At 61.4% G+C, this 23,173-nt stretch overlaps 1 protein-coding gene across 3 annotated transcripts in view; it reads right to left on the bottom strand.

Moving 5' to 3' along the window:
• The window catches only part of PRX (periaxin), a 41,568-nt gene extending 18,804 nt beyond the window's left edge, over positions 1-22,764 (bottom strand). Inside the window, exons 1-3 of one of the 3 annotated variants that reach the window (XM_043501456.1) lie at positions 9,283-9,395; positions 4,588-4,594; positions 3,651-3,668 (exon numbers count right to left, since the gene is read on the bottom strand). Coding sequence is in view for 1 of the 3 variants with exons in the window: in XM_043501453.1 (XP_043357388.1) it covers positions 22,527-22,545 (19 nt within the window). In the remaining 2 variants the exon portion in view is untranslated. Of the gene's footprint in view, positions 1-3,650; positions 3,669-4,587; positions 4,595-9,276; positions 9,428-22,526 lie in introns of those variants that run through there. The other 2 variants (XM_043501453.1, XM_043501454.1) reach the window with 2 other exon arrangements.
• Between the last annotated feature and the right edge of the window lie 409 nt (positions 22,765-23,173).

The following is a 23,173-nucleotide window of genomic DNA, read 5'->3' as shown; positions in this document are numbered from 1 at the left end:
CAGTTAGATCAGGAGCAATTTGGAGCAACAGCTGCTGGGTCTGTGCAGCGCCCAGCCCCAGGGGGTCCCCCGCTCTCAGTCGGGGGGGTGTCAGTGCAGCATCCCTGATGCCCCCCGGCCTCAGTCAGTGCCTGTAGGTGTTACTGTAAAATGCCTGGTAATGAACCCAGCGTCTAGCCTGCAGGCCAGCGATCACTCTCCTGCCCAGGCTCCTCCTGCCCCTGCTCAGCCTGGCAGGTAACACACCTGGTGCTGATGGCAAAGCCAGCAGGCACCAGCCTGGGGTTCATGTATAAGCCCCGGCAGCTCCCCCCCCCAGAGTGGGGTGCAAGCTGCCTGGAATATGCCCCCCAGCCCGGCGGATTGGTCCCCATGGGGAAGCCGGCTGGCTAACCTGGCTGGAAGAATTTGAGCAGAAGTGGGCATGTGGCTCCGAGCACAGGGTAGTTCCCCATTCCCAGGGGACAGCCAGGCCCTGCCCTGCCCCACACATCCTGCCCTGCCCTCCCCCCCCATACAGAGAGTTCAGGGACTCACCCACGCAAGGACCTTCTGGAGGCTTACAAGGAGACCTCACAAAACTGGCTGACTGGGCAACAAAAGGGCCGAGATAAATGCAAAGTGATACAAGTGGGGAAACATGATCCCAGCTACACATGTACAATGATGGGGTTCGAATTAGCTGTTACCACTCAAGAGCGATCTTGGAGTCACTGTGGACGGTTCTCTGGAAACATCCACTCAATGTGCAGCGGCAGCCAAAAAAGCCAACAGACCGCTGGGAACCATTAAGAGAGGGACAGATAATAAGGCAGAAAATATCACGTTGCCTCTATATCAATCCATGGTGCGCCCACAGCTTGAACACTGCGTGCGGATGTGGTCGCCCCGTCTCAAAAAAGGTAGATTGGAATTGGAAAAGGTTCAGAAAAGGGCAACAACAATGATGAGGGGTCTGGAACGGCTGCCGCATGAGGAGAGATGAATAAGACTGAGATGTTCAGCTTGGAAAGAGATGACTGAGGCAAGGAACAGGATCGAGGTCTGTAAAATCATGACCGGTGGGAGGAAAGTAGATAAGGACGTGTTATTTACTCCTTGTAACACAAGAACTAGGGGTCACCCAATGATATCAACAGGCAGCAGGTTTAAAATGAACCAAAGGAAGTATTTTTTCACACAACACACAGTCAACATGTGGAACTCCTTGCCAGAGGGTGTTGTGAAGGCCAAGACTGTAACAGGGTTCAAAAAAGGACTAGATAAGTTCATGGAGGACAGGTCCATCAATGGCGTCCCTGGCCTCTGCCAGGAGCTGGGAATGGACGACATGATGGATCACTTGATGATTCCCTGTTCTGTTTGTTCCCTCTGGGGCACCTGGCACTGGCCATGTGGGGAGATGCACGTACCCGCTTTCAAGGCTGCCGCCATGTGAGCAAGAAACGTCCCCTGCCGTACGCCGAAGGCTGCAGGAGTCGGGTCTTTCTGTCAGAGACCGAGCGCCAGGAGACCAAGCGCGATGCCCAGCTCCCACGCGACACTGAAACAAGCTGGGTTTAAAGCCAGACAGGAGCATCCATGCAGTCTTTTGCCTGGGCTCAGCTCCATCCCGGCGTGTCGAGTCAGCGCAGCTTGTTACCGGGTGCCTGAGGATAGCACTCAGAGACCCCTGGTGCCGGGCGCTGCCCAGACCCTGCGCAGGAGACATGCCAGGAGCACATGGGGGCACGGACACAGCAGACCGTGGGGAAGCAACTTGCCCATAAGGAGGCAACAGAGCCAGGACCAGAACCCAGGTGGCCTGACTCCCTATCCTTCAGCCTATGTGGCCCTGTCATACAGCCAGCCCCGGAGCCCAGCTCTCCCATCCAGGTGGGGAAACTGAGGTCCAGAGAGATGAAGTTGCCCAAGGAGCCCGGGCATCCTCCCGTAGCCTTGTCCTCTGCCTCGTCCGCTGCCTCCACCCCAAGGCCATGCTTCCTCCGGAGCATGGGGCAGCTCGGCCCTGGGGGTCAGAGACCAGCCTCAGGATGAGCCTGGGGAGACAGGCTGTCTCCCCAGCTCTGCACAGAGGCTGCAAACCAGGGCTCCCGTTAACCCCACGCCACCCAGAACGGAACCGGGCGGATGGGAGCAGCAGCCAGCCATGAGCTCCGGGTAGGCGGGCAGAGAGGCAAACCCAAGTCCTCCTCCCAGGGCAGCAGGGGACAGAGATGCTGGGCATAGGGGGAGATTCATTCCGTCTGCAGAGACCCCTGGCGTCAGGCAGGCCTCTCTGCGGGGGGGTCAATCCCGCCTCTAACACAGCCCCCACCCAGGCTGCCCAGAGACCCGTCTCCTTGTGCTGCTCTCCCCTCAGCCAGCATCTAAAGCACCCTGGACCCTCTCGGGGGAAAGTCATGAAAGGAGAGTCACAAATTCGTCCCACTCGCCAGCAGGACAACCGGCCGCTTGTTCGCCTTTCCCGGCTCCTTCTGCCGCTCCTCCCCGCAAGAGCGGAGTGGGGAATGCCAAGTATTTTATAGGCTCAGCAGAAAAAAATTATTAAAGGGGGTGGAAAAGGAGGGGATTGGTGGCTATTGCGGGAGACGCAGGCTTTCTGTGCTGCAAAGGGACGAAAATGTGTCAAGTTTTAGCTCTTTGTGCCAGCAACAAAAACCAAAGCAAACCAAACCCAAACGGCCACCAACCAATGCAGCGCTGGAGCACGCACAGTCCTGGCCCAGAGCCCCCCGGCGCTAGGCACTGTACGATCAGAATAAAAGGACAATCCCTGCCCCACGGAGCTGGCAGTCCAGGCAGATGGGGAAACAAAGGCACAGAGATAGGCCCGGTCACTGGTAGAGCCGAGAAGAAAACCCAGGTGTCCCACCAGCCCAGTGCTCTCCCCGTTAGGCTGCCTTGCCACATTGCACTTGGCGCTGTACAAACACGCAGTAGGCACAGCTGTCAGCCACTGCACGGGGGGAGGGGCAGTGGTTTGCCCAGCGGGTGTGGGCCCTGGAGGCTGTACAGAGTGTGTCTGTAGACCCCCGCGCCAGCCCAGCCAGTGGGCCCCGCCATGCTGGAGCAGTGCCAGGCCCCTTCCTGACCCGCGGCACCCCGTGCTCAGGCGCAGGGGCAGTGCTGTTCTCCGGCCCGGCCCCTTGTTGGGCACAGCAGCGCCAAGCCCCCTGCAGGGTGGGGGGACAGGGCACCGCGGGCTCCCAGCCAGGCCTGGCGAGAGAACCAGGGGCCCCCGACCCTTCCCCTTTCACAGAACTTTGAGGGGCCCTTCTGAGCTCAGGGCCCGCTCTGACCACCCCCCACCCCCCTGCACTCTCAGCCCTGCTCCCCAAGGGGCTGGGGTGGGGGCAGCAGGAAGGCCGAGGCCCAGATGCAGCAGTGATGGGCGCAGTATTGACCCTGACCCCCGGGGGGGGGGCGGCAGGTGCAAACAAGGGCCGCTGGATGGTGCGGCTGCATTTACAAGGCGAGGCCAGGCCGGGGGACATCTGCAGAAGAACCACCCGTGGCCCCAGGGGGGGATGGCCCCAGGCTGGGGCAGGCTGAGGCCTCCCCCTGCCCCCACACTCACCGGCCAGCCACAGGCTGCTCTCGGGCGATATCCTGCCCCAGGCAGAGACGTCAGCCCAAGGCCGAGCTGCCTGGGCTGGCCCCGGTCCTGAGTGGTGGCTCAGGCCCGGCCCGAGGCCAAGCGGCACCGGGAGGCCCCAGTTCCCTGGCTCCAGCGCCTCGGCCGCGCTCCACCCTGCTCCGGCTTCCCGTTTCTAATTCTGTGCCGGCAGCCTCAACGGCCCCAGGTGGCTGGATGGGCGGGCGGGTGGGCGAACAGCCAGCCGGCAAAGGGGTTTAGCCAGTGGGGCCAGAGCCAGAGGCAAAGCCAGGCCCCTTCCCCAGCACCGCAGTGCGAGGCCACGGCTATTAGCCATGGAGCGTCCCCATAGCCCAGGCCAGACAGCATCTCCCCCCAGCGATTGCAGCCTCCGGCCCCGATGGCTGGGGGTGCCCCCGACCACGCCAGGCGCTCGTGGAGTTTGGAAAAGGACAGACTCAGAAGGAGTTTTATATAGTGGGGAAAGCGAGAGACAGAGGGGGGCAGTCACAGGCCTGGCTCACAGCACATCTGTGCCAGGAGCTGGGAATCGAGAACCCAACTCCCAGCCTCCTGTTCTAATCCCTAGAGCCCACCCCCCTCCCAGAGCTGGGGAGAGAACCCAGGAGTCCTGGCTCCCAGCCCCCCCTGCTCTAAGCACCAGGCCCCACTCCCCTCCCACAGCTGGGATAGAACGCAGGAGTCCTGGGTCCCAGGCCCCACAGAACAACCTATGCTAGTGCCCTCTGCGTACAAGCAAACACTGGGGTGTGCAGGTTTTTTAATTTCTAAAGACTCTCAAGTGCCAGGATGGGCCCAGCCCGGCCATGCAGGGCAAATGCCTCAAGCCAAACTCTGCTCCCACGTCCACCCCGGCTGCCCCAGGCTGCGGGACAGAGGCAAACATAACCCCATAGCTCAGCCTCCCCACTTCCCACTTTCAGCCCCCATGATCCTGGCTAGATTCCAGACTCCCTTAGAAACACGAGCCAGCTCCTTCTGGCCCAGTGGTGAAGGAACTGGGATTTGGGAAGATCCCCATGTGACCCTGGCAAATCAGGCCTATCAGTGCCTCAGTTTCCCCATTTGTAAGATGGGCACAATGACCCTTCCTTTGGATGGTCAGCTCTTTGGGGTAGGGACTCTCACTGTATGCCTGGGCAGCACCCAGCCCACCGGGCTGCCATCTCAGTCAGGGTCTCTAAGCCTTCCTGCAACACCAAATTTCTGACTCACGTCACTGTGCTGGATTCAAAGCTTGCAGGAGCAGACAGAGCCCCACACTGTGCCCAGAGCCCGTGGGCTGGGGCAGGCGGAAGGGAGACTCTCCAGGCAGGCTGTGGTGCTGACAGTGGCTTCTTGGGCCCACAAAGTTCATTTCTGCACCTTTTCCTCCTCCCACGGCCCGCCCTGTGCTCAGACTGCCCCTTCTCCCACCCTGCCAACTGCAGCTACCTCTGGGGGCACCGACCGGTCTGCACAGCCCCGGCCTTGGAGCTCCATTGCCCAGGGCGATCCCGCCCTTTCCTGTTACACACCAGGGCCCTGGGGCGTCCTGCTGCTGGAAGGGCCCAATTAGACTTTCCACCACGTTCCCGTTTGCCCCCAGTGGGCTCCGTGTTAGACAGCCTGCAGCCAGCCCAGACCCAGCCCGCAGGAGACCCAGCCTGGGGAAGCGGTTTAGCACCAGAGATAACGATCTAATTAAATGAGGCGCGAGGGGAGGGGGGGGGCTGGAAGTCAAAGAGTTTGAGCCGATTAAGCGGAAGATCTAAGTAGCCAGCAATTGAATTCAAGCCGCGATCTCTGTGTTGGGCACAGAGCTGGCTAGGGCTGTTCTCCTGCCCCGGTTTTCCAACGTTCTGGCCTTGGGCTTGCTCCGGGCCAGTTCTCGGGCAGCCCTTGGCAGGGCTCTCCACTGCAGCCAGTCAGATTATGCAGCCCTGAAATACCCTGCTCTCACCCTCCACGGATCAGCACCTCAGCTCTGCCAGGACGGGCGCCCCGCTCAGCACCAGTTCCCATCTCCCAGCCCCAGGGAGTTTCCTTTGGGGCCAAAGAGGCTGCAGGCAAAACAAACTTGTCAAGTTGCTTCCTGGAGGAAGCGGGGCCGGGGAATCTGACCAGCAGGAGTTTGAGAAGTGGCTTCCTGTGTTGCGAGTCATGGCACGCATCCTGCCCGGCTGGCGCTGGCCGCAGGGTGTGGGGGTCAGGTCGTGGCCCTGCGGAGCGCCCCTGGCTCCCGGTGCAGAACCACTGACGTGGCAGCAGTGGCTGGGTTCCCAGAGCAGCAGGCCAGGTCCCGTGGAGCATCAGGTCCATGGTTCCCTCGGGTCCAGTCCCAGCTCCCCGTGAGGCCAGGCGAGACAGCCCCTGGCCAAAGAGCTCACAGGCTAAACAGACTCTCATGGCCACTTTGCAGGGGGGACTGGCTGGCCGGAGCACTGGTGCCAGGCCCATGCTACCAGCTGGCCCTGGCAGCGCAGTGCTGGTTCCGGGGCAACTTCGTGCGCAATTTCCAATGACAGCCAAAGCCTCGCCCCCTCTGGCCAGTGTAAACCGCCTGTCCCAGGAGAGGTCGCTGATGGGGCTCTAAAGCCAGCTCTCCGCTCCTGCCTTGGGCCAGCCCAGCTCAGGCGGACGGGGTGATCCCCGGCCAGCACAGCCATGCTGGCAAAAGCCCCTGGCTCAGAGACGGTCACACCCAGGCCTGCAGTAACCAGCATGCACTGGTGCACTCGCACAGAGCCCCTGTCTCGGGCGGGACCCCGACCACCGCACTGGGGTGGGAGGCATGGAAAGTCACAGTGGACTGAGCCCAGCCCCTCACCCCCCCTTCATGACCATGGGTGGGGGTGGCTGGGCCAAATTTGAGCAAAGGTGCCACCCCCTCCTCCAATTTCCACAGGGCCCAGGGACCCCAGGCCTTTTAATCCAGCACTTGCCGGGCACTTGCACCGCCATGGCTTCTTGCGCCGGAGGGCAGGGGCACACCCTGCCAGCAAGGGCACGGCTTGGTCCGGGGCCCCACAAAGAGCACTTGGCAGGTGCAATGTACCCGGCTAGGGCCCTGGTCTCTAGCCCGCAGGGCCCTCGGGCAGGGGCCACCACAAGCCAGTGGCACCTCAGCCCATCATCCCAGCAAGGAGGGGAGCCCGGTGGACTTTGGTACTTGCCTCTAGCTGCCACTCGTGGTGCTGAGTAAACCATGAGCCACTATCCTGCGGCAGCCTGGCCCCAGCATGCATGCAGCTCCCGACACCCTGTCTGTACAGCCCCGAGCACGGCCATCCCAGTGTTCGTTAACGCACGAAGACTGCAGCAGAGCCCGAGGGCCAGGGCTAAGCCTTAGGTCTTCCTGCCTGGCCAGGAGCGATCTCCCGGGTCCCCTGCTTTGAGCTGTGCTGCCACACTGGGCTGGGACCTGGCAGGACAGGAAAGTGCCGGAGAAGCCATGCAGAGGGGCTCTGACCCCAGGGTGGCGCTTGGCGGGTTCCGGCTCCGAAGGCACGGAGGGTTTGCAAGTCCGAGTGGTCCCTGGGCCGGCTCCCCGGCTCGTTCTGGACTCCGGACTCCGCCAGAGACGGTGTCTTTCCCTTCAAGCAGAGCCGGTGACAGACACCGGCCCGGTGCTGGAGGGACGGCGCAGGCCCTGCCCGGGGAAGTGAACCCAGCCCAGCCTTTCCTAAGGGGCAACGCACGGCCCTGCCCGTGGTGGGGGGGAGAAACCGCAGCTGCCAGCACAGCAAACAGTCAGGCAGGGGCGTTTCCAGGGACTGGAGACAGAGGGAAAATCAGCCTCGAGCCCGGGGGTTGTAAACTCTGCAGCCGAGTAAAGGGGGGTGCAAAGGCCACTGGACTCCCCTAGTTTGGGGCCTGGGGCTCGGGGCTCTGCAGCAGACCCTGCCCTACTCCATCCCTGGAGGGTCGCTACAGGATAGACCGACCCCGGAGCAGGGAGCGCGGCAGGCACGGCCCTACTGCCTAGGAAAGGGAGGGAGGGAAGCCTGGCCGGTTACACCCAGGAGGGGGCAGAACGGCGGGTTTTCACCCTCCCAGAAAGCAGATCAACAGAAGCCCCCTGGCGCAGCCCCCTGCTCGCTCTGGCACCTCCCGCAGTGGGTACCTCACCATCTCCCGCCCGCCTCAGGCCTGCCCCGTGCCCAATTGCTCCACAGCCCGGCCGCGCCAGCGCAGACACTGGTCTGTTCTGTCCCCTTTGGCATTGCTGGGGCTGGAGTACGGCAGCGGGCAGACCTGGCCCATCTCCCATCCCTAGCTTAGAACGGCACAGACAGCCCCCACCAGCCAGGCCAAGCGGGCAGGGCCGGTTTCCTGCATGGGGGAGCTGCCGGGAGTCTCTGCCCAGCTTAACTGAGCCGGGAGGGGTTGTGGGGGGGGCAGTGCACGGCAGCACACAGCAAGGACTTGCTCTCTGCAAGGGTCAGAGCCCAGAGCTGGCTCAGCCGGGGGCTCTGCACCCCAGGGTGCCTCAGCTTCAACCCCAGTGCTTGGGCAGCACGTCAGAGCACAGACCCACCTGCCCTCTAGTCCAGCACCGAACGGGATCGGATCCCGCCCAGCCTGACCCTGCATGCCCTGGAACCAGGGGCGGGGGCACCTGGACTCTCCCCACGCGGAGCAGCACCGGGCCCTGTAGCCTTGCCAGCGGCTGGGCAGAGCATCCAGCCACAGGCTCAGCTCACGGGGCCAGGCCCCCTGTCTAGCCACACACAACACCCACCCCCAAGTCCCTCGTGCAGGTGTTTGCACCAGTCGCCCCTTGCACACCTACTTTGCACTGGTGACATAGCCCAGACTGCAGGGCGGTGGCTGCTCACCCCGCTCATGCCTACCAGCAGCCCTGCCATGACCCACACTGAACTGGGCAGCCCGGCAGTCCTGGGGTCAAACCCCGCTGGCCAGCGACTGAACGTTGAAACCCGCTGGTGGCAGCTCTCCACGCCCAGCCCCCCCACCGGCGCACCTGAGCGCTGGGTGGGCCTGAAGTGACGCAGCTTAACCTCCCCACAGAGGTTTGGTCTCATCCCTTCGCTCAGCACCGCTCGCATGTGTGGCAAGTACAAAGAGCCCCCCAAAGCCAGCAGCCGCCCAGCACAGCACAGCCCAGCTCCCCAACACTAGAACTTACAAGGGCACAGAGCTCGTCCCAGTTCCCCAAACAAAATCAGTGTCAGCAGCGAAACCGTCCAGCAGAGCCAGCCAGGGGCAGACCTGGCGTATCGGCAGCTTTTCTGCACCCACAGCTTCTGCCCTCGGTGCAGGGACTTTGCCGGCAGCTGACCCCGCAGCCAGAGCTCAGTGCTCGCAGCTATTTGACAGACCCCCCATCCTTGCATGAAATGAGCAGGACGAGTCTCAGTCCAGCTTCCAGAGAACGTGCACCCACCCCACCAGCAATCCATGGGGGTCCCCTCCTGCCCTCGACAGCGAGTGCACGGAGCGAGTGGGGCCACCTGACAGCACCCCCAAAAGCCAGGGTGCTGTGTGGGGAGCTCGCTCGCCCTAGTCTGGGATTCAGTAGCAGGAAACTGTTTTTTAAAAAGACAAGACACATGAAAAGCCCCTGTGGGATCTTGGCACATTTTGCTGCTGCTCTTCCACCCGCAGGAGGTGACAGACGGGCAGTGCCAGGCCACCCCCATGCAGCGCCTTACCTGGGCTCCGCGCCCCGCCTGCAGAGAGATTGGACCCGCAGCCCGCTGAGCCGAAAGCTGCCGAGCAGGAGGGAAGTGGCCCAGGCCAGCAAGCCCTGCAGCTGGCTGGGAAAAGGAGGCTGGAGACACAGCCAGCTTCTAGCCCAGAGCAGAAAGGGGCAGGCACTCCCCAGCCATTGGCTGCAGCCAGGCCCACATCAGAGTCCGTGGGATTGTGTGTGTGTGTGCATGCGGCCCCTTATGGGATCCAAATATTACTTACAGTCCGGGCACAGCACTTAAAGGGGCAGGGGCAGCTGGGGACCAAAGCCAGGTGCCTTTCTTGGCCAGTTTGCAGGGAGGCACCGTCCCCCATGCCCGCACCCCGCGCTGCGGCCAGAGCACCCGGGAGCGAGATCCAGCTTTTATACTGGGGGAGGCAGAGCTGGGAATGCGGTGTGGGGAAGCGTTGGTGCACGGAGCCGTTCCCGAGCCATTTGCATTACACTCAAACGGATCAAAAGCAAAATCCAAGACACCCCAAACCAGCTCCCCCCCTTTTCTTGGGGGAGTAGGGGGACTGGGACCAAAGAAAACAATCAATCTGATCATTTGCAAAGAAAGGAACAACCTCCTCTCACCCCAAGCCCCGTGTTTCAAGGTTTGACAGTTTTGAAGAGGACTTGATGCAGATGTTTGTCCGAGTTTTCTGGGGGGAAAGAGAAGCCAGTTCCTGGGCAGATTGAACTGAACTCGGAAGCTCAAGGCCACCTGAGCGAGCGGCCAAATTTCTGAGAGCTTAGATGAGTCAGGGTGAAAACCAGCTTCCCGAGAGCAGAGCAGCTGGGACCAGACCCTGGGGGGCGGCAGGGCCCGGTGCAGAAACATGGGACTTCCCCAGCAGCTTCCCAAGCTCCACTTTGTCTCTCGGAGGCAGGTGCCGCACCCTGGCAGGAACTGCACCGCGGTCAGGGGCAACGCCCGCCAGGCAGGGGATGTCCCAGGCACGGGGCTTTCTGCCACGCAGGAGCAGCCCCCCAGTTGTCTCTGCCACCAGCTGCAGCCTGGGCCAGGCCAAGGGCGCAGGTCATTGCAGGGCAGCCCAGGACTGCAGCAGGCAGAGGGGCTGTGGGTGAGGCAGGGCGGCTAGACACTGGCCCTGCATTGCAAATGCCCAGGTGAAAAGGGACCCTGGTGGCTCCAGTCAGCACCGCCAGCCGGGCCATTAAAAGTCCAATTGGTGGCACAGCTGGGGCCTGCCCTGGCACCGCATGGGTCCTGGAACCGTGACCAATGGGAGCTGCGGGGTGCGCCACTGGGACCCCGCCTCCTGAACCCCCTTCCACACCCCAACCCCCTATGGCAGCCTGGAGTCCCCTCCCGCCCCCTGCAACCCCCCTCACAACCAACCCCTTTCCCCAGCTCTGAGCCCACCCTGCACCCCAAACCCCTCATCCCTGGCCCTACCCCAGAGCCCGCACCCACAGCCCCTGCCTCAGCCCAGTGAAAGTGAGTGAGGGTGGGGGAGAGCAAGAGAGGGGGGATGAAGCAAGTGAGGGCAGAGGCCTCAGGGAAGGGGGAGGGGCAGGGGTGTTTGGTTTTCTGATTAGTGTGACGGGGCAAGGCCAGATGGCTATGGAAGGGTAGTAGGAGACCAATATATTAGCTCCAGGCTAAACAAATCCCTGGTACCAGGATAAGTGAAATGGCAGCTGCTCCAGGTCAATTAAGACATCTGGGGCCAATTAAGAACTTTCCAGAAGGCAGGGAGAAGGCTAGGTTGATCCAGAAGCCAATCAGGGGCTGGCTGAAACTAATTAAAAGCCTCCCAGTCAGTCAGGTGGGGGTGCATGTCAGGAGCTGTGGGAGGAAGCTGCGCTGTTGGAGAGGCTGAACAGTACACACCCTATCAGGCACAAGAAAGGAGGCCCTGAGGTAAGGGTTACGTGGAAGGTCACAGTGAGCCTCTGAGGCTAGTGAAATCTGCCAGGAAACGCAGGACCCAAGGAGGCAAGGACAGAGCTTTGTCACATTAGAAAGTTGGCAACCCTAACTGGGCCATGTGCAGAAGGGCCCCCCCAAATCCCCAGTTACCCCAAAGCCAGCAGAACCCCCTCTGCTCTGGGCTTCCCAGCATCCAGACCTTTTCCCTGGCATCCCAGCTATGGCATCTCTTTTGCCAGGGCTAGCCCTGGATCCCACTCGCACATTTGTCCTTAGGACCCCGGACATGCCCAGCGTTGCCCCAGGTCCCATTCCCAGCACTGCTGCCACATGCGACACGGGTAGGGGGCAGGGCTGGGGGGGCAGCCCCTCAGGCAGGCAGCAGGGCCCAGCGAGAGCCCACGGCCAGGGAGACAGCGACCCACGGTACATGGGCTCCAGAGACCAGCCACGGGTTTGTGTTCTTAGGGACCTTCTCCGGGGCACAGCAGCCTGTGGCTGAGTGCAGAGGGAGTTCATGCTGCTGCAGTTTGCAGAGAGGCTGGATTGCCCTTACCCTGCCCCAGTGTCAATGATGTGACGTGCGACCCAGTCAGGCTGGCCACCTTGCACACCAGGGAAAGCGTCCATGCAAGGGACAGAGAAGGGAATTTCTGCTGCTCGCTGCACAGGGCCCCGCACTGAGCTAACTGCGCTTGGCAGCTCCTGCGTTCACTGCTGTCAGCAGCAAGCTGAGCCCTTGGCCTGCCAGCAGAACTGGTGCGAGCGCTTTATAACCCTTCACTCCCCCATTTCTCAGGGTGAGCCTGTTCCTGGGTGGGGGAAACTGAGGCAGGGGTCAGTCCAGCATGCTCTTGCCTACCGTGATTGGGGGGTGGGAGATGGTGCCATGTCCCTCACAGCTGTGCAAAGCACTAGTGGGATAACTGGTTAGCATTGTGCACCGCTGGGCCTGACGTGTAGAGACGGAGAGGGAGAAGGGGTCTGCCACCTCAGCTGGGACCACAGGCGTTCGGCCCCACAGCAGCAGCAGACCGGGGCAGTAAATGTGCAAAGATGAGACTGAACCAGGAGGGTCTGTTCCAGGCCCACTGGAAACGCAATCGTGGCAATCCACCTCCAGCTGCGCCTGCCCTGACTCCCAGCAGCCTCAGGGAAGCTCCCAGGTGAAGAACCAGAAGCTGCTGAACCCCCAGATAGGGCTGGGACCCCAGAGTTCAGGGCTGCACTCCCAGCTCTGCCAGGCTCCCCTTCCCCGCTCTGGGGCTCGGCCTTGCTGACAATACGGCAGGAGGGGCCCCCTTGATGGCTGCAGGGCATTCAGGGCAGCAGGGGCCCCGGCTGTAGCTGAGCGATCACCCAGAGCAGCCCCGGCCATGGCCCTGGGTAGACATGGAGCAAGACCCCCCACCCGTGGGTCACTGTGTCAGCAACGGGCTTGGGCAGCGCTGGCCCGGGGGAAGCTGCTCCCAGTTCTCCCGGCAGCTGATGCTCAGGGCTGGGAATCACCCCCCACCTCCCGGGCACTTGGCACTGGCCTTCGGGCCAGCTCCTGGGTACAGAAATCCCCTTGCCCCCAGATCTCTGCTTACCACACTGAGCGGCCAGGGACCAGGTGGTGCCAAGAGCCTTGGTGAAGCAGTCGCACATCTTCCTGCCGTGCCGTCCCCAGCCTGGCCGCGGCCCGCTCTCCCCACCACCCAGCTCCTGGCCGCCGGAGGCTAAAGCCCCCTGCATGCAGCAGTGAATGGGCCGTGGGCCCAGCAGATTAGCGCAAACCCGGCGTCAGCATTTCCACACAGGCAGCGGCCCATTGTTCCCCCTCCCTGCGCAGGGCGGATTTGACGAGGGAGACAAGAAGTTAAAGCCCCTGGCTTTGGTGCCCAGGTGGCGCAGGGGAAGGGCAGGCAGGGCGAATGCCAGGCTGCCGGAGGCCGAGCTGGGCCAGGGTTGGGTGCTGGAGGAGGCACTCGTTTTGTTGGGGATAGAACCCAGGAGTCCTGGCTCCCCCCCAAAAGCCAGCTCTAACCGCCAGGCAATGCTTCCCCACCTTAGCGAGCACAGCATTTAGCCACAGACGCTCCAGCCTCAGGGCCCTGGCCACGTGCAAAGGAGAAGCCAGGGGAGATGTGAAGGACGGTCTCCACCCCTGCGGTGCAATAGGCCCTTACAGCCTGACAGCAGCAAGGCTCAGTCCTGGGGGGTGGGGGTGTCACAGAGTCCCTGGGCAATGCTCTGGACCTGCTCCCCACGAAGCCAGTCAGGACTCTGGGGGAGTCTCCTCTCTGGGAGCAGCCTGTCTGCAGGACACACAGTTCACCCGACTTCCCCCTTCCTGGGTCTGACCTCGGAGCATTCAGCATCCTCTGCCCTCCGTGCGCTTCCCACAGCCAGTCTGCCCAGGCGGGGTCCTGGGGGGCCAGAGGGTCCTGCCCCCCAACTCTCAGCCAGTCAGTAAAACAGAAGGTTTATTAGACGACAGGAACATGGTCTAAACCAGAGCTTGTAGGTGCAGAGAACAGGACCCCTCAGCTGGGTCCATTTTGGGGGGCAGTGAGCCAGACAACCATGTCTGCACTTCTCTCCATGTCCCCAGCCAGCCCCAAACTAACTCCTCCTCCAGCTTCTCCTCCTCTGGGCTTTGTCCCTTTCCCGGGCCAGGCGGGCACCGGATTCCTTTGTTCTCCAACCCTTTAGCTCTCACCTTTCAGGGGGGAAGGGCCAGGCCATCAGTGGCCAGGAAACAGGGTATCAGCCATTCTCTGTGTCCAGACCCCTGCACACACCTGCCCTCTAGGGCTCTGCAATGATCATACCCCCTTATCCCACCACCTAGAGACTTAAGAACTGCCTAGGGGAAACTGAGGCACCCCACACTTTTCAGAGGAAACATTAACAGTCCCGCTTCGTCACATCTCTTCCCCCTTCGAGACTGAACTGAGCGGGGTCACTTTAGCCAGTGACCTGGGGAAGTTTGAAGCCACCAACGTTCCCATGGATGCCCCAGCATCTCTCCCATTCCTTGGTGGGAGTTACACCAGGCCCTTCCAGTTTCACGCCCTCCCTTAGGTCGGGATGGTTGATAGCACTCGCATGCTGCATGTGGGAAGGTTTATGCAGCCCGTGCCCTTTTGCCACCCCAAAATCGCTGGGGGTCAAACTGGGATCGGGTCTTCTCCCAGCGCTCCAGTCTGGAGGGCTGCAATTCGGGCTTTCTTGGTTAAGAGCCCCCATCTTGATCTGGGCCACAAACTGTTCACTTACAGAACCAGCATGGAGACATCCCTTTCTCAACAACCATGTCTCCCCAACAAGCTGGCCAAACACAGCCACTTGGTTATAGGACTGTTCAACTTTCTTAACAGCTTTCACTTCATCTGAGATCTTCCAACAGGAAGTCAGTGGCTTCATTCACAACAGAAATCTGGCTGTTAGGAACTGAAACTTTCTTGATTAAATCACTTTCACACCCTTCAGTGGCAGTAAACTGCTTGCAAAGACTCCATAAGGATTCCTTTCCCGAGGGGCTTTTCTATGCAACAATTCACCCTTCACAGAAATTCTGCCCTTACCCTCTTCACCTAGGGCTTGCTCTAGAGGAACACTTTCCTGAGCAACAACAGATGCTTTCTGGGTCTCGCTTACATCCAGAATCACCTCTGGCCCATCAGGCAGATTCCTACACAATCCCCTTTCAGGCAAACTGACAGACTCCCTAGATAAAAGGTTAGAAGCCTTCTCCTTCCCTTTGCCACACACAAGTTCAGGAATCTTTTCCTTCTTGCTAGAGGTTTCCACACCCTCAGTAGGTAACACAATCAAATGACCTCTCTGCTCTCCTTGTGCCCTGGCTAGGATCTCACTCTGATTAGACAGAGTTGCTTCACCCTTTCCCAGCCACACACTAGCAACAGGCAAAATACAAGCACCAGAATTGTCTGGTCTCTGGGATTTTACATAGACACTAATTGGATGCGACCTAGTGACAGGGCCATTCTCCATCGCAGACACAAACTTAGGACCATTCCCTTCCTGGGCTTTAGCTGAATCCAGAACCAACTCTGAGACAACTGCACTATTCTCACCATCCCAGGCTGAAAGGCCCCTTCTGTCTGCTCCACAGACAAAGAAGAGCCGGAGACACTTTCTCCTTCCCAGACACACAGCTTGGGATCCCATTCCCCTGGTCCCAGCACACAGGGCTGTTCACAGACAACTGCTTGGAGATCAGGGTAGCTCCCTCCATAGGCAAGTCAATACCCCTGACAGACACAGGCACGTTTCCTTCCCTATATAAATCTCCCCTCTGTTTTTTCCACCAAATGCATCCGATGAAGTGAGCTGTAGCTCACGAAAGCTTATGCTCTAATAAATTTGTTAGTCTCTAAGGTGCCACAAGTACTCCTTTTCTTTTTGCGAATACAGACTAACACGGCTGCTACTCTGAAACGTTTCCTTCCCTGTCACACTTCTCCACCCAGCTAACAAGTAAGGTGCAGGGACACTCGTCTTCCGCTCTCCTCGCCTTCCCACCCTGCTGACTAGACAAAGCCACAGCTCACAAGGCTGCCTAGGCTCATCCAGACTTTCCTTACCAAGCACCTTGCCACTCCCAACAGATCCCCTGCCCTGCCTGTGTCTCCCCCCACTCAGCTGGGGTCTCAGCTCCCACTGTGCCCAGCGCTGCCCTTGCTGTCCCAGTGGGGGTAGGCAGTGAGCTCGCTGCTTTCCTCACTGCATCAGAGCCATCCTGAGCCCCCTCTCCGGTGTGCAGGAGGGCAGGGAGCATCTCTCTGTCCCACCCAGCCCCAGGGGCTGGTTACAGGCAGGCAGGTATCCTGAGGCTAGCAGCTCCTCCCTGCTGCCAGCCAGGTCAGCTGCATTTTCACTGACCATTTCCCTCTCCACCGATTGGTTCCCTGGATTCAAATTCAAACCCTTGGCCGTTACAGGAGCAGGGCCTGGATCCTGTCCCAAAGACACACAGTCACTCCCCAAGAGGGTCTCCCAGCCGATATCCTGGAGAACCCCAACGACCAGCCAGCCCCACCCCTCCTGGGTCTGCACAGGGATCTGGGCCATAGGCAGGACGAGGGGCTTCATCCCTGGGACCCAAACCCAGCTCACACAGCCCCTCAGCATCTGAGGCTGCACCACCCAGGGCCTGACAACAGCTCTCTCTGTCCCAGGGTTTCGCCACCCCAGGACTGTCTCCCCATTGACCATCACCTTCCGCTCCCACTGGGGGCCTGAGGAGCCTGACCCCAGGAAACTCCACACAGACACATAGGTTGGGGTCAGGAGTAGGAGCCTGTCCACCTCCCCACCCATCTGGCTGACTGAGTCTATGGCCTTGGGACCCAGCAAGGGAGCTAGACACAGGGGCTTTTCTGCAGGGTCCCCCGGTTCAAATCACCAGCCTGTTCAAAGGCAGTGAGGGGGCATCCACATCCCCCCCCTTCCTTAACCGGGGGCAGCAATTTAGTCTTGAGGTTCCCTGCGGAACTGGCACCCTGGGGTCTATCCCTCTCACCCCTGGGAGGTCCCCTATGCCTCTCCGCTCCACCATCGCCAGTTCATGCTGCTGCTACTTCTGCAGCTCTTTCTTGGACCCTCGCTGTCTCTCACAGTCCTCTTGCTCTCTCGGACCCAGCTCCAATCCTGTCAGTCTCCGATCCCCCGATGGGGAACCCGATATGGAAGACCCACATCTGGTCAGGGACAAGAGTCTTGGGAATGCCTGGCTACCACTCCAGCTGCTCCCAGATCCTGCTATAGCCCCATCTGGGTCAGGAATCTGCTCCTTAGAGTGATCATCCTCCTCCAGCTGCACAATTAACTGTGCTTTGGTGAACTTTCCTTAAGAAGGACGTTGTAACCCTGTGCAGAAAGAGAGGGTTGAGCACTGGAGATGGTGACAGGCCCTCACTCTGCTGTTCCCAAGTTGTGGTGGACTCACAGGCCTGTGTGCTCTCGGCTCCCCACAGTTTCCAGGGAGACCCCCTAGTGTGCCAGCCCTTCTCGAGGTCACCACCTCTTTGCCAGGGTCAAGCTGCAGACTCCTCTGCCCCTGGGACCGCTCGCTGCAATCCCCAGGGGAACCCCGTTACTGCAAAAGTCCTTCTCTCTCCAAGGGCCAAGCTGCAGGCTCCTCTGCCCCTGAGACTGTTCACCGCAGTCCCCAGGGGAACCCCATTACTGCACAGTCCTTCTCTTTGGTCACACACTCCCAGGGTTTAACTGCCCCCCAAAACCGCTCCTCTCTGAGCCTTCAGCATGCCTGGATCTCATCAATCCCCCTTCGTTTTACTGTTCCCCAGTCACTTATTGCAGGAAGCGCCATCTGCGGGGTGCAACACATCCCACCTCTGCCACCAGTTGTCACAGAGTCCCCGGGCGATGCTCTGGAACTGCTCCCTAGGAAGCCAGTCAGGACTCCGGGGGAAGTCTCCTCTCTGGGAGCAGCCTGTCTGCAGGAGAGACAGCTCCACAACTTCCACCTTCCTGGGTCTGACCTTGGAGCATTCAGCATCCTCTGCCCCCCCGTGCGCTTCCCACAGCAAGTCTGCCCAGGCAGGGTCCTGGGGAAGCCAAAGGGTCCTGCACCCCAACTCTGCAGCCAGCCAGTAAAACAGAAGGTTTATTAGAAGACAGGAACATGGTCTAACACAGAGCTTGTAGGTGCAGAGAACAGGACCCCTCAGCTGGGTCCATTTTGGGGGGCAGTGAGCCAGACAACCACGGCTGTACTTCACTCCATGTCCCCAGCCAGCCCCGAACTGAAACTCTCTCCAGCCCTGAACTGCATAGAGGAAACTGAGGCACCCCCACAATATTCAGAGGAAACATTAAGAACAGTCCTGCTTCATCTCAGGGGGGTGTCGTGCTTTTCCCAGCTGACCCCAGCATGGCCTCCTGGGGCAGCATGGGAGCAGCACCTTGATCTATGCACCCTCGTCAGCACCTTGCAAACAGCAGGTCTCACAAGGTGTTAATTAAAGTGCAAATGGCTTCTCCCCATGTCGAGGAAGAGGGACAGGGGTGGCAGCAGCGTGTGGGCACCCCAGGAGCAGGAGGGGAGCCCAGGCCCAGCTGCACAACACGGAGCCAGCTGCCCATCGGGGACTCAACGGCCAGGTAGGGGAAGGGCTCTGCGCCGAGAGCTGCAGGAGGTAGCGCGAAGGGCAGAGATGCTGCATCGGGCCTGGGGATGGCTTGTGCGGATACTTGTCCAACTCCGAACTGGAAAGGAAGAGACCTGCCCTCCCACCGATACCGGAGTGTGGCGTGGTGGGGGGCCCTGGCCCTTGCTGGAGATCTGCTCCTGGGCTCCAAAACCCACGTCCCTTGGGTCACTGAGGGATGACCGTGCCTCATGTCTCACGACAGCACCCGGTGTGGCCGTGAAGACAAGGGCATGGGCTAGAGGAAGTGAGTGGATTGACCCAGGACTTTCAGTGACTGGCACTTGAATCGGTCAGAGAGAGGAAGTTTGACCGGAATGCAGCATCCATGGAGGAGAGGAAATGTAGGCTAGTGGTTAGAGCGCGGGGGGGGGGGGCTGAGAATCAGGACTCCTGGGTTCCATTCCCAGCTCTGCTAGCAGCGCCATGTGCCAGCAGCCCTGGGGGGTTTCTCTTTCTCCGAGCACATGGTTTAGACCCCACTGAGGCAGAGGGGAGCCGCTCTTCAGCCCAAGGGGAAGGGACACCTCAGTGGCCAGGCAAAGCGGGTCTGAGGGGCTCCAAGCCGGCTGCAGTGAGTCTCCTCACAAGATTCCCGTTTGCAAAAGGGGAGAAATAAAGGAGAAGCTGAGAACTAAAGACCCAAGTTCTCCAAGGCAGCGAGTGACTCTGGGGAGGGGCATGAGGGGCCCATGCCGCCCATAGCCAGGACTCGGACCCTCCCCAGAATCACAAGGCTGCTTTCCAAATCCCAGGCTTGCTCAGAAGGGAGAAGGTTGGGTTCTGCTGATTTCCCCCCACAGGGGCCGGGCTGTCAGCACGCTAGGACCTCGGCTGTCCACGATGCACCAGGGGATGCAAGGCCAGGATCGCTCCGCGCAGGACCCCAGCCCAAGCCCCTCCTTGCTGTTCCACTGCCAGGCTCTGGGTTCTCAGCACTTCCCAAGGCAGCGCCCAGGAGGTGCCAGGTTCCGCTCCGAACAAGCCAGGAGGAAAGCCGGGCCGAGGGGAGCTAGATGTGGAGCCCCCTTTGAAACCCAGCTGCCCCGCCCCAGATCCCATCAGGGGAGACACGGTTTGTGCCCTTTCCCTGGGAACAGGCCAAGCTCTGGGAGAGAAGCCCTGCCCAGCTATCGTAAACACAGGACATCCTCCGCCAGCAGCAGCTTCCGCCAGGAGACAAGCGGACACGCCGCCAGCCCCAGCTCGCAGCCTCTGGAAAGCCCCGGGGCCAGGCTGCCGGAAGCTGCACCGGACGCTGCCTCAGTTCCCCCGCCCCTGCTCCAGCAACATCCATCCTGCACCACCTCAGAACCCAACTTCAGTCTGTGGAGCTCTGGGTTTGGAGTCCCAGCTCTGCCGCCGACCTGGGGCCTCTGTTCACCCCCTGACACGGGGCTAAGCCTTCCTGGGTCTTCTTTATGTCAACACTAAGCTCTTCGGGGCAAGGACAGTCTGCTACTGGTGCCCCTTTCCGGCCCAGGCAGTTTGCCCACATTCAAGGGCTGTTTTGGTTCAGAAGAGAAGCTGATGGAGGAGCTGGGGGACACAACGCTGTGACAATGTCTTTGGTCGCTTACAGACACGGCTTTCCCTCATGCAGCAGGAATAAAACACCAGGAGACAGCATCAGCAAAGAGCTTCACGCCCCTTCCCAGCCAGCACTCTGCCCAAAAGTGCTCCCACGGGTGGCTTTGCTCAGAGCCAGGTTCCTCCCTGTGCTGGTTCTGGCTGCCTCTTCGGCTTTCCGCAGCCTCTCTCACACAGACACCCTGCTCCAGCAGGCAATTCCCAGCCATCAAACCCCCTCTGCTCAGGTGTGTCTGTGCTCTGGGAGGCGGCTGCGGTTGTTTTAGCGACCTGGTTCCATCACCGAGCTCTCTGCAGCTGTTACACCTGGTTTCAATTAAGTTTGACCCCATTCAGCTCACCATCTGTGTACAGCACCTATTACCATGGAGCCAGTTTGTCCATCGGGTCTGTTACTGGGGGGGGCAGGGACCCATCGTGTGCGAGGCACCGAGCACGCTCAGGGCTGTGCAAGCCAGCCCTGGCTCCGAAGAGACACTCTGCCGGCCTCCCCCTGCCATTGTCAACGACCCCAGCGTGCACCCAGCAACCACACCTCAGTCACCCTCCTTCCGGAGGGAACGTGCTCATAGCAGAGAAGGTGCCCCGGGTAAATAGCTCCGGCTGCAGACCCGGCTCGGGGTGGGATGTAGCGCTTAGTGCCGCTGGGAGCGTCCGACACGCTCCCGTGAGCCAGGCCATCCGCCGAGAGCTGCGTCGTGCCTGACCGGGGCAGCGGAGCGCGGCGTGTCCAATGCCCAGCTGGCCTCTCGGGCTTTGTGCTTTCCAGAGAGGGCAGGTCATGGTCTGCCAGGCTCAGCGGGGGGGAAGCAGCTTGCCCAAGATCCCCCCACGGGACAGCGGCCAAGCTAGGAACTGAACTCAGGTGTCAGAGTCCCTACCCCTCCTGAGAGAAGCACTTTGCACAGGTCCCGCTCGTACGTCCCCAGGCCCCGAGTCCCAGCCGTACTGCGCCCCGGGCAGCCGTTCCCACCCGCGCAGAGGGGACGCCATGCACCAGTGGTGTGTAACGAACAAGAGACGAGGAAATAGGAAGCAGCCACTTGGGTCTGCCCCAACCCCCGATTAACACCACAGCTACGTGCCAGGCCTGGCTGCATGGACTGGCAGCTCCTGCAGAGTGACCCGTGACCCCGACAACGGAACAGAGACCTTCCCTGCCCCCACACACTGCGGCTCCCATGGGGCACGATCTGTGGGAAGCCACCGCCCAGGGCAATGGAGGAGCCAGCCATGTGGCTTGAAGGAGTGTCACACCGAGAGTCCTGCCGCGGGAGAAAGCCCCTCGCACATGGAGCCCCCAAAAGAGGGGGGGAGTCGAGTAGTTTGTGAGGGTCTCTGCAGCCACAGCCCCCTTGGGGACCTTTGGGAGCCCTCCCAGCACCCCCAGAGCAGCTCTGCCCTGATGCCAAGGCTGGTCCCAGGAGATGGCGTCTTGCCACAGGGTCGGGCAGGAGGCTTTTGGGACCCTGGATTCATGGTACTGGGTTGTCCCAGGCCAGCACGGCAGGATCACAGCACGTGCCGCGCCCGGAGGCTGGGGAGAGCCCTGCAGGTTAGCTACGTAGGGGCATCTTGCAAACATCCCGGTGCCGCAGGGGCGGCACTGCCAGTGCACAGGGGGGAGGAGGGTAGCGCCCGGCAGGCTGGGGCCTGGGCACTCAGGAGCATCAAGACTGCCTGCAGAGGGAGGCCTGGAGCAGGGTGCCTACAGCCAGGACTGGGCATCAGGACTCCTAGGCTCTCTGCCACGCGCAAGTCCCTGGGATTGGGCGGGGGGCAGAGGCAGTCTCTGCCTCAGCCCCGCAGCGGGAGGCGCACGCCTGGTGACTGCGATTAGCTGGCGATTCCAAGAGCCCAGGGGACACGGAGACAGAGCCCAGAGACATGGTTCTAAGACACCAGCCCATGTGCGAGGTCCAGGCACGGCCCATGTGGCAGAATGGGGCATTCATCTCCGCCCGCCCAGGAATGGAGTGGGCTCGCAGGGGAATTCACAGTGCCCAGGGAGTGGGCACAGACCAGCGACTGCTGCCAGCCCCCGACACAATGCGCCTGCCGCAGTCACGCCCCCTGCCGTGCCCAGCACAGGACATGGCAGGCTCGAGGCCAGGTAGGAGCCCGGGGCTGTGACCCGTCACCCATCCCGGAAGGCCTGAGACAGCATCTCGCGCCAACCCTTGAGCCACTGAGCTGGGCAGCTTTGCTGCACCAAGGACAGCGGGCGCTGTCTTGCCCCACGGCAAAGTCCCTTTGCAGGCAGCAGAGAGACACGCCCGGCCGCCTGCAGCGGGAACCTGAGCCCACTCGCAGCCATGGGCGTAAAGAAGCCGCTGGGCTATGCACCAGGCCCTGCAGGCCAGACTGGGACGTGGCTCCGGGGCTCAGGCAGCAGAGGGCCCTGGGGAGAAGACCCCACAGGTTGTGAGCTCATGGCTGGGGGGCAGGCTGGCTGGCTCCTGGGCAGCCTGGGGGGAGGACCAGAGAGGTTTTTCCCTACAGGCTGCCAGGGGGGCGGCTCTGGGTTGGGACACAGAAGACACTGCCACTCACCTGTGGGAAGTCCTGGCATCTCCGTGGACTCAGTTTCCCCTCCAGTCACGTGCGGGACAATGAGCCTGCCTTGGTCTGGTCAGACCCGGAGCTCTTCATGGCAGGGAAAGTGTCTGGGACCGAGTCTGTGCAGCGCCTGGCACGACGTCCACGACGGCCCCCATCTCAGCCCGGGCAGCGCCTGGCACGACGGGCCCTCCCAACCGCGGCCGGGGGGCCCCCTCCCCAGCCGGCCCCCAGGGCTGCTTTTACCTTGGGGAGCCGCTAACCCGGAGAGCCGCTTCCCGCTGCCCAGGGGCTGCCCCACCCGCCGGCTCGGCGCCTTCCCCAGCCCAATTAGCACCTCGTTAGCCCCAGCCCAGCCCCCAGCCGGCTGCGCTGCAGCCTTTAACCCTTCGCTCAGGTGCCGACCCAAACCCGCTCCCCCCGGGCCTGCAACCCCCGGAGCTCCGCAGCGCCTGCAACTGGGCTCCAGGGGGAGCGATCCACCTTCTCCCAGAGGTTAGGGCAATGGGGTAGTGGCTGCAGACCCTCGCCAACGCGCCAGGCGCTGCCCAGACCCCGGCCGAGATCGGGGCCCCGTGGCACCGGGCGCTGCCCAGACCCCGGCCAAGATCGGGGCCCCGTGGTGCCAGGCGCTGCCCAGA

Source organism: Dermochelys coriacea, chromosome 23, assembly GCF_009764565.3.
Source record: "Dermochelys coriacea isolate rDerCor1 chromosome 23, rDerCor1.pri.v4, whole genome shotgun sequence".
NCBI lineage: Eukaryota > Metazoa > Chordata > Testudines > Dermochelyidae > Dermochelys > Dermochelys coriacea.
Note: the sequence above shows the minus strand (reverse complement) of the source record. Positions and strands in the feature narration are given on the sequence as shown.